Source organism: Pollicipes pollicipes, unplaced genomic scaffold (genome assembly GCF_011947565.3).
Source record: "Pollicipes pollicipes isolate AB1234 unplaced genomic scaffold, Ppol_2.1 Scaffold_7231;HRSCAF=8579_pilon_pilon_pilon, whole genome shotgun sequence".
NCBI classification, from domain to species: Eukaryota; Metazoa; Arthropoda; class Thecostraca; order Pollicipedomorpha; family Pollicipedidae; genus Pollicipes; species Pollicipes pollicipes.
The window spans coordinates 13,947,441-13,965,744 of NW_023597034.1; the positions used below are offsets into that span (position 1 = coordinate 13,947,441).

Consider the following 18,304-nt stretch of genomic DNA (forward strand, 5'->3'; position numbering starts at 1 on the left):
CAAAACTTCTTCGCGAATTACCACTTCGCGTCAAAGCTGCTATAGAGAAACTCCAACACGTTACTTCTTCTGCTAAAACTTAAATGGCGAACACATCTTTGCGACAAAGCTTACGCGTGCGAAGCACGAGCAGTGTGCCATCACACATCTGCTGCGGAAAAACCAATATACCAGCCTAACTTGACATGACCTGGCCTGACCTGATAAAACCAAACCAAACATATCCTGACATGACTTAATCAACCGTCGGTGTGGAATTCCCGCCCCGCCGTTCTTTATAGTGGCCGAAGTCTGGCGCTCAATGCTTTTTTCTTTGTCAGAAGGGGGTTCGACCTTGCAGGGGCCCCAACAGATGCATTAGCGCGTCTTCTTGTGCGCAGCAAGTGTAGAATGTCATAATGTCATTCCGATCTTTCTGCACCCGCTTTTAGGGGCACCCTAGCACCACGCTTTGGAGGGCTGAAATGGGCCTTCGATACATTCGTGCGTCTGCTGTCACGTTTTCCTTCTACCCGAGCACACACTGGCCAAGTTTGTGAAAACCATCGCCTGCAGACATGAACTCGTGTGCGCCCTGGTCCAAGAAGAAGCTCGATGCCACCACGATAGAAACATAAAAATGGGACGGCTGATAATGATTTTCAATGCGCAGTAATGCAATGCAGCGGACTGGCCTCAGATAGCGGATTGGCGTCGCCTGCCTCTCACCCTGGCAGAAAGGCCGGGCACCGCGGCAATAGCAACTAACATTGTTATATGCAAATGTTTGTGTTTTTGTTGCGATGCGTCATTACTGCCAAACCGGGGTGAGCTTCGACTATGCAGCTTTGATGCATGGCAGTCGTGTGGGGTAGAAGCTTTATCTGCAGCGGTTAAGTCGCGTACAAATTTTGTCTGTACAACTTCGGTAGTGTATAAACTTTGACCGCAGCAATTTTGCTCGTGGATATATCATGTGACAGTTTTACAACGAGCGTTTTTGTTTTGCAGAAGAAGGCAATAATGTGTAGCGTTAGGCTACACGGCTTTGCGCTGTAGTTCATTTGTTTGTAAAAGTTGCATTGCTTGAACGTATTCACACTTAGATTCCTGTTTGCAGAAGTACTATCCCGTGTAAGTTATCTGCGTGAGTTTTGTTGCGCATGATGACGTCGCGCAAGCGCTATGTCCGGATTACTTGTGTAATGCCGCGTATTGTCCACAAAATTGTTGGGCGTGGAAATTATACCGAGCAAAAGTGGTGTCGTACCAGATTTGTCGCTGTCATTTTCTGCAGAAGTCGTGTCGCGACAACGTACCAGTAATGTACGCCAAAGTTATGCGAATGCTAATGGTATCAATCTCGTGACCACCCAGATGACACGGCCAACAAAATAAACAAAACGCAGCTCATCGATTCTGTTGTGGGTCCCAAAGTAAGCAGAGTTGTTACCAGCTGTTCTGACCCGGTCAGCATCACAGACAGCGGACATAGTTGTCCCGCTAACGGAACGGTTCCCCTCATAAGCTATAAGACAGCGATATTGCTTCTGGCGACACACAATCCGGGCTCGTCTAACTCATGCCCGTCAAGCCGCAACATTCCAGAGGCACGTCAGCCCAGGTGACGGGGAGACGGGACACAATACAGCGCGAGAGCGACCACCGACCAGTATCTGAGCGCCGGCCGAGTCCACAAGCTGAGAGAGAGTCTCGACACGCTGCTGCAGGGCGTCCAGCCGAGTCTGCGCCCCGTCCCGCGCCTGCACCAGCTCGGACCCCTGCGGCGGACCCGGCCCCCCGGTCAGGTCGGCACCCCACGGCCGCCCCTCGGCCGGACAGGTCAGGTCAGATCAGGTCAGGTCAGGTCAGGTCAGGACCGGTCACGACACGCACCGCATTCACGCCGTTCCCGGCCACACCGGACGGACGCCCACCTCCAACATGGGACAATGCTGTGGAAAGCACCAAGTCCGTTATGCGCAATATCAGCCGCACGTGCATCGTGGACCAGAACGCTGACATACGTTTCACTCGCTCTCCCAGAGTCACCGCTACACCTGCTGCAGCGGCCAGTCGCCTCCTCACCCCGATCGGGTCGTTGAACTCGTCGTCGTCGTCCGTGTCCGAGGTGGCCGCGCCGACCCAGCGCTCCACCTCCGGCGCGTGGCCGCCGTTGACGTCCGGCGCCGGCAAACCGTTGGCAGCCGGCGGTGTCGCGTGACCGTTGGTCGCGGCCGGTTCGTCGGCCACGTGACCGTTGGTAGTCGGCGCCGCGTCGGAGGAGAACCGGACGTGCTTTTTTTTAGCAGGCCGGTCGGCCTTTCCATCGTCGACGTACTCGTACACGGGGCCCAGCGTGTCCATCAGACTGGCCACGTCTTCCGTCAGCGACATGGTCTCCATCACCTGCGGCATGTCCCACGGCCGGTGGTGAGACGGCTCATTCACATCGTTTTCAACCGTGGTCTCAGTGGCCTGTGATGGTGACAGTGACAGTGACGTCACCAGAGACGTCAGTGAAGCATGTCATCGCTCTGCCACCGTTCGGATGAATCGAAGACATCGGTTTGGCACGGGACTGGTGGCGTGGTTGTCGCTGCCCTCAGCTTCAGGCGTGGGTTCCATCGTTGGCGGGTACGTGATTATCACTGCCATCAGTTCCAGGTATGGTCTCTATCACTTGCACACAGGGATAAGTCACCACAGTGAATTCGGAATGGTGAATGGGCGCCATCGATGCATGTAGCCACGTCTCTGAGGCTGTGTGTGTGGAGGGGGGGGGGGGGGGGGGGAGAAAACAGGCAGGATTGTGGCAGTTAACCTGCAAGATGAGGTAGATCACCTGGCCTAAAAATGGTAACTTGAAGGCAAAAACGTGAGAAGCGTACGTGGCACTGACCAACTTGGAGGAGAAAGAACCCCATTTTGTGAAAATGGGTCACTGTCCCCTTCTAGCCATCCCACCTCCTGTCGTTTCACACATGACGCTCGCTTCTAAAACGGACGGGGGAGGCCGGGCGGCTACCATCGTTATCAATCTCAGGCACGGCACCTATTACCTACGGACGTGGATAAGTCCTCAAGGTATCAGTGATCGGACCACTCATAAGTTACGAGCTCCGAAAGGCAGCAGGTAACTACTCACGGGCATAGACCACACCATCTGGCAATGCCAGTGTTCCGGGCCACGAACGATGTCTCCAACACCGTCCAGATGTGACTGTCGCAACCAGCGCATCAGTCAATGGCGGCAGCCGTATCAAACGGAGATAGCCGAGGTGCTCGGTACGCAATCAACGATCGACTGCATCAAACCATCAGGGCCGAAGCAGCACTGCTCAAAGGTCCGTTCGAAGCCGGCGAGCAGCCGTTTGAAACCGCGGCCGCACCGCGGCAACCGCCGGTCAGAGCGACGCCAAATCAACACGCTCCGACAGAGAAATGAGCAGGGAATCGCCTGATGTCGCGTGTGACGCCGCACACGTCACCTGCCACGTGCACAGCAGCAGTGAAGACAGCTTTTCCCATGTTTGATCGTTTTCACGTTTTAGACCACATCTCAGCAGCCAGAGCCGGTGGAAGCGTGAATCCGACTTCAAAGCGTTGACTCATGTACCGCCCGCAATTCATGTAGCCAACATAAGACCGAGCGACATAGCGTTGTGCAAACCGGGTATGTCGGGATTCGGCAAAACGGGTTAAAATGCAACACGCTGTCGTCGAAACCATCGCCAGGATCGCGTTGAGATTTACACCACCGCGTGCACGGATTCATTGATGGTAATTACCACCCATTTGTAATTATTATTTACACCTGACCGTTCAAACATCATGTTTGTCCAAAGGACTATAATCTCGCTTCTTCACGACGTCGAAATGTCACCAATCGATCGCGCTATCGCCCCTGCCGAGAACTTCAAATAAAACGTGAGAAAGCGCACGCGCCGTGACAGATTGCAATCGCCGTTTTTTTATTCATCTTCATTCCATTCCTCGCTTGCAGGCAGGAGAGTTGAGCCACGGTGAACACAGCATCCATCATCCCAGCGCATCCGGACACCAGTCACTGGGCAGACGTATGTGCGTTGGCCATAAATGAAACCAAGGTGACATGATCCCAATTCAATTTGTCTGTGCCTCTTGCCACGACGACACTAGAACGCATCGACTTCCGGACTTTTGCGCGAAACAAAATGTAAGGAAAAGAGCACAGATTATGCAAGGAAGACTGCGTGTCAAAGGGTGCGACGACGGAGTTCAAGAAAATGCGGCCATTTGTAGAAGAGAACGTAGAGAACGTCGCAGGAGATATAAGGGGGAGTTACCCTACATATGGAAGATGCTGCAGGACAAGAAACAAAGGAGGGCCCATCCCACGAAGTGAGGACAGACAGGAAGAAAACCGGCAATAGGGGCCACCTCGCAAAACGAGGACAGCGAGGAGGACCCGTGTTGCAGATGGAGAACGGTACAACGGGAGGATCTGGAATAGGAGCTGCCCAGCAGATGGAGGGCGGCACAGAGAGAGGGACGGGAGGAGAAGCTACACCGTGGGTAGAGGACGGTTCAGGAGGAAGAGCAGGGTGTGTTCCCGAGAAAAAGGACCGTCAAGCGCAACTTGTAAACAACTTGTTTAAGCTCCCCCACGTGACGTTTGGTAGGTAGCTTATTCGGTCTATTTGTTAGCTGTTACTGGATTTTAGACATGATTAGATAAATCGGTTACAGCAAAGGAACTGAACTTTCAGATTAGTTGAAGCCACATGTAGCTCTTTACCAAAAATTATAGGCAATTGTCCTTCGACGTGTTCCATCTTGAGAGGTTTCAATTGTGATAATGTAGCCAACTATAGAATATGCTAATGATACTAGGCAGTAGCCATGATTTGTTGTCAAGGTTACAAACACCGGTTTGTTCGCGTTGAGTGAGCTACGGAGGCGACTTTGTACTTAATTTGTCGGATGAAGCTTAATTTTATGTAACAAATAAGGTGATTTTACACCAAAATATTACGTTTTTTACATCAAATGCTGTTGTGATTGCGCTCACTGTTGGGTTTTTACCATCCGGGCTAATACCTAAGAACATTTCATCTCTTAAACCAGCTGTTGTCCAGCTGTCGGGTTCGAAGTACGCGGGTACGCTGTTTCCGAGAGGGTTATTATATATATGTATATATAATATATATATATATATACATATATATATATATATATATATATATATATATATATATATATATATATATATATATATATAGAGGGTTACAAAAGTGAGTGGAGGGTCGGTGATGCCGGGTATGTGTGTGGAGCTTGCATTCCAGCCTGAATCATAATTCCGTGCGGCATGTCTAGGGTACGAAGTGGTTGCTTAACAGGTGTAAGAAAGAGCCAGGTAAACTATGGGGTTTCCCCGGGACTCCATACAAGGTCTCAATAGCAAATCCTAGAAAACTGCAACACCTGTGTTAAGCTGAGGTTCCGGAAATTTCCTCCTAATTTCGACAGAAACTTCGCCTTTGAACACCACCAAACTGCTATCTGAGCCCCAAGAAAGGTGCATACTACACAGCCAGCCACCATCCTCTGTTTATGTGACCGACAGTCTGACAGGAATATCAGCACAACAGGCAATTAATTCAGGTAAGCAAGGCCCTGATTAATCCAAAATTATCTTTAAATTATGTGCATCACGATCACCTGCAATCACGTTGCAAACCAACTCATACCTAACAACGCAGACAAACATCACTCCTCTTGTTTTATAACCGCTGCTTTCGACAGCTTACGCAACGAGGTACCGCAAGATACACGCAAAGTTTTCTCCGCGCATCCGTTGTCGATCGCGATATTGGAGCTACCTTTCCACTTTCGTCAGAGATCGATTGGAAACGTGACCCACCTAGGTAGCTTACGATCCGGCCACTATCGGGCAACGGTGGCCAGCGCAGATGCGCATGGGCAGAAGAAGGCCCAGGCTGGCTGGGAGAGTGGAATTAAGGGGAGTTTTAGGCAATGAATTTTGCGAAATATCTACAAGGGAAGAACATTTCAGCATTTTAGTTGAACACTAAGGAAAACATTTTAGGAAACGGATTTTATCACATTCCTACACTTGTCAGTAAGGCGAACCTGGAAACGCCCATGAAAGTCACCGAGGTAGCTTGCACGAGTGTGAGTGCACGAGTGAGTTGTGAGCAGGACTAATGAGCAAGGGTAGGGCTAAGAAGCGAAGCCGCCTCACAGATGGAGGACGCTGCAGGACAAGGAGCAGGAGGAGGGCGCATCCTACCGAGGGAGTACGGTGTATAAATAGAACCCTTGGGAGGGGCCGCTCCGCAGATGGGGGACGGCGAAGGAAGAGGGACAGTAGGAAGAGCCGTCTCGCACCTTGAGGACGGTGCAGGAAGAGGGACCTGCGGTTGAAGGACGGCTCAGGAGGAGCGGGAGGGGGATCCGTATCGGAGATGGAGGACGGTGCAAGACCAAGATCTGGAGTAGGGACAGCCCAGCAGATGGAGGGCGGTGCAGGAAGAGGGACGGGGAAGAAGCTGCACCGCAGATGGTGAACGCTTCAGGAGGAAGGGCAGGAGTCGCACGAGTAGAGCACCATGGAACAAACATTTTGCTGATGTGGAAATGTAAAAAAAAAAACGTCGGAACAACGCAAATGAATCATAATATTAATCCCAGCAAAGCGGCTAGCGGCCGGCCTGCTCGGCCGGCAGTGGGCGGGGAAGGTTATTCTGTCCGAGAAAGCCAACGCACCCAGTCCGCATAGTGCCAACGCTGAAAGAGCACAAGTCATCGATCCGCTACCGCGTGGATGGAATGGTCACAGGCGGCATGACCCACGCTCAGGTCGCCAGGGACTTGGGCGTCAACGTAGCGACGATTGGGCGCTGGCTGGCCCGCGACCGGTCACGCGAGACGCTCGAGAACCGCACGGGTCGTGGGCGGAAGTCGGCTCTGAGCCGAGTGGCAAAAAAGGTCATTGCAAGGTCGACCTTCAAAAGGCACCACTCACAAGGCGCCAAAAGGCGCCACTCGACGAGAACCCTGGCGAGAAAACTGATGGCGAAGAAGCAACCAGCCTTCAAGTTGGCCGTTCACCGGTATGTGAAGACCAGCCTGCAACTGAAGCCGTTCAATCTCACGTTGCAGTCAAGGCTTACCGTGGACCACAAGCGCAGGCGGCTGGAATTCACCAAGGCCCGCAACAATTGGTCCGCTCCAGACTGAAGACGGGTCTTGCTCAGTGACGGATCGCCCTTCGAGCTCTTCCAAGCCCCTAACCGCCAAAACGACCGAGACTTGGCCAACAACAGCTCGGAGGTGTCGATCGCCGAGAGAGTGGAGCAGCCGCTAAATATTCTTGTCTGGAGCATGATGAGCTACAGAGGCCTCTCTGAGCCACACCAAGTTCCGCGCGGGCAGACCGTCACCATCGTCTACTACGCCAGATAGGTGCTGGAGAAGACTGCAGCCTCGGCGATGCACCGGATGAAAAAGAACGGTCCGCCAACCAACGTCAAACTCCTGCCAGAAATGTCGATGGCGATTTTCCAGCGGAACGGCGCTCCAGTTCATCACGCCAGGAAGACCCAGGACTGGTGCCACGCCAACTTCCCGGGCTTCTGGGAGAAGGGTACGTGGCCAGCCGACAGCCCCGGCATGTCGCCGATCGCGAATCTCTGGGAGATCGTCAAGGAGGAGCTCACAAAGATGTCGCCGGCCACTTCAGAGAAGATCCTGTTCCAAAACGTGCAGGCGGCGTGGTGGGGAGTCAAGGCAGACACTCTCGACAACCTGATGTGCGGCATACCGGAGCGTATACGCCAGTGTATACGACTGTGCGGGATTATAATGGTAAATGAATCATGAACCGGTCTCTTATATTTTCTCTGTTGATGATCTGAGGGCGATACAATCGCGCATCAATTTCGGGACACCCTGTACAACTACAAGACAGACAACATAATCATTTAGCGTTGTTTAGATAGCACAGTAATAATAGCCTTATTCGTGGGAGAGAAAAAAAAAACAGGACGATGAAGATACAGATGGATTGATATTTCGGCAACGTGCCTTTATCGAAACAATAGCAGAGGTGCTATATCTTTACTTCTCATGCCTTTATCAAAAGTTAAAGCAAAGTAAAACCATCCTTCCCAGAGAAAAGTGTTATTTCCTTTCTTGTCATGCCTTTATCGAGACTTCTGCCATTGTTTCGACAAAATCATGCTGCCAAAACATCAACCCATCTATGTGTCCATTCTCCTGGTTTTTCTCTGACGAATACGGTTATTACTACTGTGCTGCCTATGTAAATAATGTTCTCGCACATGTCCCGAACAACTGGCGCTGCTCAGCATAAATTCAATATTGAAACAGCAAACCAATGAGCCTGTAACAGCACAACGCTTGGCCTACAATAACAAAAATATGAAGTCCTTTTTTAGCCAAATATGCCTTTCGAAAATTTGTGCGTGCGTGTGCGTGTGCGTGCGTGCGTGCGTGCGTGCGTGTGCGTGTGCGTGCGTGCGTGCGTGTGGTTGTGCGTGCGTGCATGCGTGCGTGCGTGCGGTTGTGCGTGTGTGTGTGTGCGTGTGTGTGTGTGTGCGTGTGTGTGTGTGTGTGTGTGCGTGCGTGTGTTGTCTCGCATTTCGTCATCCTCCAATGTTTGCCACCCGACTGATTTACTTGCTTTGAGAATTTGAAGCGAATTTCGTACGTTGTCAAAGGTACTTGCTAGGAACAGTCTTCACGTAGATAAAATACTTCTAATAGCCTTATTCCTCGAAGACGAAAAACCGTACAATAGGGATATAGATGCGTTGATGTTTCGGCTATATGCCTTTATTAAAACCGGTGGGCTAGAATCGCTTTTGGACTAGGGTGGGAATGAAAAATTTAATCGCAAAAAGACCATACGGGAGTGAAAAACTCATACAAAACATGACACTTATGGGTCGGTGAGAGATGCTCCCGCAAACAAAGAGATACATTTCAAGTTGACGTGGATGTAATATCATAAACATGACAAAACTTGTTTTCAACATCTCGGGTCATTAAAGTGAAACAGAATACCTTAAAGAATAGCGATTTCATAACGGTGTGATCAGCATAAAAAACTATGTAACATCAATGTTTTGATGCTGCAATTGCACTTCTCTTCCACAGGATTTTTAACACAAAACAAAACAAAGGAATTCAACAACAAAACAACAACAGAAAATTCAATGAGCATAAAGCATTCAAACAAAAGGGCCTTGTACTCCTGAATATCAGCACATTACCGATTCAAACACAACAAACATACCTCTGGCTTCTGTTAAGATGGGGTTAGGAAATACAAGCATTATGCCCCTGTTTCTCACAAAACACCAGTGCTTATTTCCATGAAAGCAACATAACTAAGCCTAACCTAAAGAAGCCTTACCTCATCTTATCCTGTCCAACCTGTTTGTACCACAGCAACATTTGTGAGTCACTGATCCTCGCACAATTCCTTCTGCCGCTTGCCATGGAATTAGCCAACTTAGCTTGATTAAGAGCAGCCCATATGTTGAACATCATCTCAACTTACGGGACCTATTTGTTGATAGCAGCGCTTGTGATAAAAACATGCTAAAGCTTATTTTTGGCTGGTTTCAACTTGTGTTTTAATTAATCTACTTAACCTAGCTTAGAGGAACCTATATGTTTAACATCATCTCAACTCGCCTCACGTATCTGTTCACAGCAGCACTTGTGATAAAGACACGATCAAGCCCATTTTTGGCTGGTTTTATCTTGTGTTTTGGTTCAGTTCATTTGTGTCAGGCTGTTGTCAATAGACAAAGTTGACAGCATACAAATAAAAACACAAAATCACTATGAACAACTTATTCTGATTGTCATGGTTCACCTCTGTCAAGGACAATAGCGGGTATGCTCCACAACACAACACATTCTCTCTTCTCCAAACGTAATACAACTTAAAAATGGCTACACCAGTTTTCCTGCTTGCTTTTTTAGCCGCAGCAAAGGCATCCATTTAGGTTTGTTTACTCATATATAACGACAAAGCTTGATATAATGGCTTCACATTCTGAATGGAATGGTCTGACTATTTGCTACATGTTGATATTCACCTCATGTTGGAATTGCTACGTAGATTAGATAATTACTGTGTTAAGAATACAGTGCATATCTACAGTACAGTCATTTTCCAGTCAGCGAACCATGCCTACTATGGAAAACATTTGGTTAAAGGGAATGTTCCACATTTGAATACATTGAGAAAAGCATCAGGTATGATGGGAAAAGCTTACTTGTGACTATTGGTAAGCTTTCAAGGTTCAAAAACGACCCTCAATAGCAAAATCTCAAAGTTTGAAAAATGCGCCCCATTACGCTATTGTTTGATGGCATTATGGAGTGGTTTTGTGACGACAGCAATATCTGGCAGCATCTGGCAGCCAGACCTACAGAATACCTCGAAAAGCACCAAAGCTGACGCCAACAGGTCATTCTCGTCGGGGGCGCAGCGTTGGGTGGCCGATTAGTGAATGGCTTGTTTGTGAATTTTTTGTCTTGTCTCCCAGTAAACATTTCACACTTTTGCGGGCGTATAACTCAGGAGCCAGAGGGTTTGGGTCTTAGGAGGGGCATGGCCGTGAACTGCATGAAAAGGTCCTCAAAATGTCTATTTCAGTTCAAAACCCGAAGTAAAAGGGAACGTTCCGTTTAAAGCACACCTGAGGGACCACTTCAACAAATTTGATCCAATTAATCAACAATATGGGACAAAGAAGTTCACTTTTATGTCTTGTGGCATCACATTTTGTCTTATGGAAAAACTCGATGGACTGAAACAGAAAATGGCTAAATCTGGCTGCAAATAATGTGTTCAAAGCAGGCAATGTAGGCAATTACTCGCTCCATAGGAGACTTACTAGCTTTTTAAGGGCTGACTTCAATTTGCTCCCCTACACAAAAAGTCAATACCTTTCGCATAACTTACTGACAGACGGGGTCATCGAACTCGCCCCCAAAATATGAATGTTAATTATGCCCACCAGGCTAAATGATTAAAATGCGAAACAAGTGAGAGGCCTGCATGATAAACGGTGTCAGAGGTCGGGATTTCGTTATCAAACACTTCCGTATTAGCTGCGTCAGGTCTGTCCAAAAGCCGTGTACGGCAGGATAATGTAACATGGTGAGGGAGCGAAACTGGAATGGCTTAGAATTATCATTATCGGGCATAGCCAAGAGCTCCCCTCCCCCTAAGAAACCGGCTGAGGGTTTAACAGGGCAAAAATGGCGGTAAGAATACGTTATGTGCTTCAAATTGTCTCCTTCATGCCCTGTGAGTTATTTACTCTCGGGTGCACATCAAACACGTTTGGCGGCTGGCCAATTAGTCCCATTTATGTATAAAATACGTGCAAGTTTGCAACTGGAACATTTTGCAGAGAAATTGGTCAACATTTTAAGCCATAGATGGCATCTTCAAAGGCAATTAGAAAGAAAGGAAAAATGAAGTTGTGTTACACTCGTATGATACGAATAAAAATAAAACTAATTAAATAAGAATTAAGACTAACAGCTTTGTGGTGTAATTTTCTAATCAGCTGATTTGACTAGAAACCCGTGATGGCAAGTGGGCAAACCGTGATATTCAGCTTTTAAATTTCATTTAGGAGACACTCCTTAATTTTCCATTCCTGCATTTCGGAGGTGGTGCAACTTAGTGGTGGAGCATACACAGACCTTGCGCATACATAAACATGGCTCAAATGTAATTGAGGCAGGATGTAGCGATAGGTGTCCAGGTTCTGTAAAGCCTTGTTTATGCCTGATGGTTCCTTCAAGGTTTTGGATGACATCTTAAAACCTCGGAAACGGAAAGATTGGTTTGGTATGTGCGGTTAGACAATATTAAATTGCTATTCTGAAACTGCTTACGGATAGTACGTATGTTTGGTATGCTTCTGCTATTCGCTTCAATAAAGGCGTGTTGCCGAAATACCGACGAATCTGTATCCCCACTCTAATGTTGTTTTTTCTCCGAGGAATAATGCTATAACTACTGTCTTATCTATGGGAACGAATTTTCTTGAAACCTTAGCTGGCTTTGACTGATATAAATGACTAGGGAACTGATTGATGCACACCCACAGGCACACATCCACAAACCTCACGACACATAGCACGGTGTGAACTTCACATGGCGACTTTCCACCGACATACGCCATCCCAAAGGAACCATTTCTGCATTGGTATTGATAAGACGCCGGTGCATACCCGGACGTGCAACAGACGTCTGGACAGGAAGGATGCTGAGAGCCTGCCAACGAAGGACCAGTTATTGGGAATGCGCCGGGCACAGCCGGCTGGCACTAGCTGACGTGCCGCCCCGTTCATTGGCAGTCGTGTGGCCGCTCAAGGCTCAGAAAGTGAAGCCTCCGGCGCCGCTCGGCGGCGTTTATTTGGTCCGCCAGTGGCCAGCCACGCGGCCGGCACCACCACCGTGGAAACGTGACCCACTTCGGAGCAAAGCAGGGGGGATGGGGACAGAGGTCTGACCGACCCCCCCCCCCCCACGACCGCCGCGCTGGTCTTGATTTCTTGCCGATACCCGACGGACCTGTTAAGAGCTTACCGGCGCGCGGCTGTCAGGCCTGCCCCGACCGGGCCCCGCACCACAGCCACACGCAGACTGCAGCCGGGCGGCTCTCTCCGCGTGCGGGGCACGCTCCGCCCTCTGCCCGCGCCACTTAAGTTCGGAGCCCCGGAGGATCATGTCCGCGGCACCGCATGCAGGCCGGGCGTTGCGCAGTTCGCGGCGGCAGCGTCCGGCCGCGGTCAGCGCGGGGGTGGGACCTACTGCTGGCTCCTCGCGGAGCGGGAGGGAGGCAGAGTACAGCAGCACGCGGACGCGACACAACCAAGAGCCGGTCGACCGGCAGACAGACAAGACCCGCATGGAACAATGACGATTAGAGAACCAGCGCTCTCCAAATGGTCTGCCGCGGTCCCAGGGCTGGGCACGGAACAGCTACTGCGGACCGGTGCGGGGGGAACCGGGCGGGGCTGTACGCGGAAGGGGCACTGTATACAGGGAGGTGTGCAGCGCGCGTGACAGACTCCCACATGCGTGACGCGCACATGCGTGTTCTAATTAAATTATGCTAATGGCCCAAAGCTTAAACATCCATTTCGAGATCTCATTCGCGGCCAAACACAAAGCTATGAACAGGAATGAATCGACTCAAACCTCACTCGTAGCCCGCGAATCATAATTCCACTAATGACCCACAGCGATCCACACAATCTGTGGGTTCACTCATTCCCAACAAAGACGCGATTCGCGACTCGTGATCCAACGTGCAGACACGCATATATTTTCATGTATGCATCTCCATACCATCCGCACCAATCGAAGTGTAGGAGATAGTGGGCTCCTAATAAACCGCTTTTACATATTTCAGGGTAACTATGGGCGCTCACTCCCATTACATGCACGAACGTTGACTGGAGGCTCATATAAACCCAACAGAAAGCCCAATAGATATTCCAAAAGAACGCCACTGTATTTCGGATCCCACTGCCCTGTTCAGCGTTTCGTGTAAGATTAACTAGGAACCGACACAGATAGGGGACTTAAACGAAACACCAGTCCCTGATTAGGATGGAATGTTCCAACCAAATCCCCGAGAGGACGCCTCTGCGAATGTTCCGCCCCAGCATTGTACATGCGGCGGGTATCCTCTGCATGGCCTACCGAGAGCGAGGTGTCAGGGCAAGCAGACAATGCAAGCGAAACCATTATGGCCCAACTGTGCTGCAACATCCCTTCAGACTTCATGCACGAGCAGAATAGAACGAAAAGAAAAACAAAAGATAGCACCTGATGTAACAGTGGAAATACATGGCAAGAGGGCAAGGGAGTCTTGCGCACAGTCCTGCCTCAAATACGTGGGTACACAGCGCCCTCTAAAACATAATAAATGGAAACATTGTAAGGGCGGTGCGAAGCCCCAGGCGCTGAACAATAGAATCACTTCACGTGATGCCATGTACTTGATATAAATGATCAGAACATTGAACAATTTCAGCTGGGCCAGGCCGGCCAGGCCCAGCCGTGACACCTTACAGGAGCTAATATTCTCGCAGCTTGCTGTTCAATGCAACTTTCGGAAACCAAAAACGCAATTGTTCGAAAGTTAAGCCGTACAATTTGTAGGATTTTGTACTGAATCTTATTTGATGCAGGACCATTTTCATAGAGCTTCTAATTTGAACAAAATAACATTTATGCTCCGTCAACACGGACAATTGTAAGAACTGTTCACCGCGTATCAGCTGAGCCAAAGGTTCCCAACTCGCCTGGGGAGATAAGAAGATACGAGACTAATAAATTTGGACTGAGAAAAGGATGGCCAATGGTCATAGCAAAAGCGTGTATGGAGAGAGAAGGTGGAGTGCGGAAAAGTGCGTGGAAAGTGTGGTTTGGGGGCGCCTTTGATGGCTACCGGCAGATCTCCGGGAGCCCAACAGATAAAGACGTGAAGCAAACAGCACACCGGCCAATGCACCGTCCGCAAATCACTACGCCATCCCAGAAAATGCTTTTTGCAAAACATTAGGTTCTAGACTGCATGACATGACTACAGACTCGCCAATTTCGCCTGCTGACGTTCTCAGAACCTGGGCTAGTTTAATGAAACAACGATGGAATGCGCCATATCTATGAATCATTTACGAATATAGATAAGATATTAGGGCTTGCCCCCGGCTCCCATGCATACACGACACAGCCAAGAAATGCGTACGTTTGCCTTTCGCTACATGATTCCATTCCCCAGATATACATACGGCCTGCCAATTTTCCAGCAGCATTGTCCGCATAACGAGCGCGGAGGCTACATCGGTGGAGCTCTACATGCTAAGTCCTCATTAAAAGAAGGCTTTCCAGCGCATTGATCAGTCCACTAAGGAGCCGAGTACACAGGCTGATGCTCGCCATGAAGAGAACGAATGTTAAAAACTATTAAGATGTATTTTGTCAACGTCATTTTCGGCATATTACATCGAATAAAGATAAAATGACGTTCACGTCTGTACACTTTTGGAGACATCATTATCTCAGTTAGCAGCATTGGCAAAATAACGTTTAAATTTATAAAATAATGACCAACACCCTACTTAACTATCACTACATTTATTCATGAATCTCACCAGCACAGGTTTCCGAGATGTCTGGTCCCATTACCCTAGCCTTTGGCATGATCAAAATGATAATTGCTGATAACCGCATCGCCACGCTCATCACGCGTCGCCTATGGTACCTTAGTGGCTGTATTCAGTCACGTTCAAAATATTACACATCGCACAGTGCAAATTTCATTTTTTATGGTGATAAGATCAGATAGTCACGAAGCCGCAGTGCAGCTTCTCCGAATTAGTTTTTACTGCGTACTCGTACTGAACCGCACACGTCAGTGTAAGTCGTCCTGCTATTTTCGTCTGAGCCATTTATGTATTGCACGCCTTCACAGGATCACTGGATATTATTGCAGAACGTATTTGTTGCGTTGCTATTTGCGCTTACTTCATATCATGCCGTGCGTTTGCTGATGCCAATGGTGTCAGCACTTTAATCATACAGCAGGCGACACCGCATTTTAATGCGTAATTTGATTGACAACTGCGTACATGGTTTTTGCAACCATTCCATCAGAAGACCAAAACCTATGCGTTACAAGGTCCTGTACTATACATGACAGGGCGCAAAAATATTCAAATTGTTGGATATTCTGTTCTTCATCCTCATATGAATGTATATGATATAAAAAATTCATTCAGATCATATTTCACATAAACACGACCTATGAACTTAAAATTGTAGTCATTTGAATTATTGTTCGTCATTGGCTTCATATCTAAAACAGCAGACCTTTGATTCGACGCCTGGCTCATGATTGAACACATAATTGACCCACTGGAATCGATTTCCCTCTCAACTCGTAAGGCAACCTTTGATTCATAAGACACCTTTTGATTCGGCTCAAGGCGGCCACAAGTATGGTGCAACATGCCCTGAGCCGCACCAACGGCACACTCACGTGAAACTGCATCGCGATATCATATAGCCAACAATCAAGTACGAACACCGTCAATACTTGTGGAATAAGCAGTTCTAACGAAATGAATACAAAACACTGTACGGTTAGAGTACTCCTTTGAGAACCAAAGCTCAGATTATCGGACCCGCAAGTAGAAAATATATCTTGTACCTCGGTCAGGAAATCCTGCTTACCCTACCTAGCAGAAGCACAGCTAGGGCGCATTAAAAAAAACCGCGTTCCGCGCGCTACTTTCATGCTGCCCCGTCATTCTGCTGTCACGTGTCATGCGCGTTCCCATTGCACCGATATCGGCCGGTGGCATGCGTCGCCAGTCGGCGGGGCCGCCGCGGCAGACTCACCTTCTTGATCTCCTCCACATACTCGAGCATGGCCTCCTCTGGCGGCATGTCGCCCAGGCTCTTCCAGGCACCCCACTTGGCCTTGCCCACCAGATCCCAGAAGGAGGGCGCCGGCTGCGTACAAGGTCCCTCCGTCGCCTGCTTGAAGAAGCCGTACAGCTTCAGCTTCATGTCGTTCGAAGGCTGGAACGGACCTGCCGAACACGCGGCGGGGCGCCTTGAGCCGGGCCGGACGAGACGGGTGGCGGGGGTAGGACTGTAGTCGCACGGCTTTCCGTCCACGTACAGCCCAGCCCTGACCAGGAGCGGACCATGCTCTGCGGATGCGGCCAATCAGCTACGCTACGATATGCGCGCGGATAGGTCTAACGCCGTGCTCTATAGCGCACCGACAACGTCCGTAATGAATACTTAGCAATTACACTCTCGTCCATGCATGTGAATGCACAGGACCCCTCCTGGTCAGGCCGGGTTACTGGGACCAACCACGAGATTCGGTTACCGTTTTTGGGCAGGCCCCTGATCAGGTGCACGGCCGCGTCGAACTGCTTCTGCGGGCAGGCGCCGGCCATGGTGCTGCGTCGGAAAGCGCGGTACCTGCAACAGAGCGGGAGTGCGCCAGGAGCCAAAGTCGGCGCACTGCGACCGGACGCCGTGCCAAGGTCACAGCCGATCACCGGCCAGACGGCACTCACACCGCACAACACTCCTGACGCAGCAGAAGTCACATGGGAGAGAGACGCCGCTCGGGGCGCGTCTCTTTATCAGCGTAATCGGACAGACGTGGCCACGGCTGCGTCGATAGCCAGCACACGACTGAGGCACGCTGGCTGCCGATGACGGGACCTGACGGATCGCAACTTGGGGGCCGGCTGATGTAAAGCAAGTGTAAGCACGAGCCCACAGTACTTTGCCGTGCAGCCCCGAGGATACTCGCCTACCCACCCCGGACAAGTAGGCGAGTGTGGACGAGGAGGCGAGTGTGGCGTCTCTCGACCCCGGCGTCAGATTCCGACAGTTAACGGTGCTAAGCATAGCGCAAATGTCAGTACAAGTGTCATCGGACTGATACATGCTACAACCGCAGCAGTTTCCACACGATGATGAAGCAATCATGCGATTCCGGCATTATGTCTTTTTATCTTTTTTTCGAGGCATAGTGATATGACCATCTATCTCAACAGAAGGTCATTCTGACAACGATTTACTAGTCGTTTTCAAAGGAACGCTTCAACGCACATAGCTGAACGGCCAACTATCCGCAGCTAGTCATTCAACAATATCACTGAATTAGACTGCCTGTATGCGTCATGTACGCCTAAATACAAAGAGCAGCACAAGGAAATCCGGCAAAATTTCAGTCCCGAGGGCAGGATGTATCTTTTTGCACCACACGAAAAGATACGCGGAAAACAAGTGATATTCGTGTTTTAAGTGCAAGTGAACCCTAAGGTTGCGACTTCATTATTCATGGCATCATCCAGCACACCAAACAGCATAACAGCCCGACGCTAACACACCCAAGTATGAATCCCACAGCAGCTTATAGAACATTACAGACCCACATTGCACCTGTTATAATTGACATAAACGCTTCATATCAGCGAGAAAGGCCATGGATTTCTCTTTTTTGGAGGATATCGTTAATTCAGAATTATAATACTGACCGTTACCGACCTTCGATACACCAGGAGGCGCTGGTTACAGGATATGATCAAGCAAACACTGATCAGACTGTGAATACTCCACATTTCCAGCTGTGCTCATCCTCACAGGTGATCATGACGATGGTAACTAACCTGTGACCATGAGCAAAACTTGAAACATCGAGTATTAACAATA

At 49.3% G+C, this 18,304-nt stretch overlaps 1 protein-coding gene across 3 annotated transcripts in view; it reads right to left on the minus strand.

The window, feature by feature from the left end:
- LOC119109455 (uncharacterized) overlaps positions 1–18,304 on the minus strand; it is a 31,999-nt gene that overhangs the window by 7,763 nt on the left and 5,932 nt on the right. For all 3 annotated transcript variants that reach the window (XM_037233080.1, XM_037233079.1, XM_037233078.1), the window contains exons 2-5: positions 16,965–17,059; positions 16,463–16,656; positions 2,068–2,388; positions 1,650–1,760 (exon numbers count right to left, since the gene is read on the minus strand). In XM_037233080.1, coding sequence (XP_037088975.1) covers positions 1,650–1,760; positions 2,068–2,388; positions 16,463–16,656; positions 16,965–17,034 — 696 coding nt within the window. In that variant the 5' untranslated portion in view covers positions 17,035–17,059. The remainder of the gene's footprint in view (positions 1–1,649; positions 1,761–2,067; positions 2,389–16,462; positions 16,657–16,964; positions 17,060–18,304) is intronic.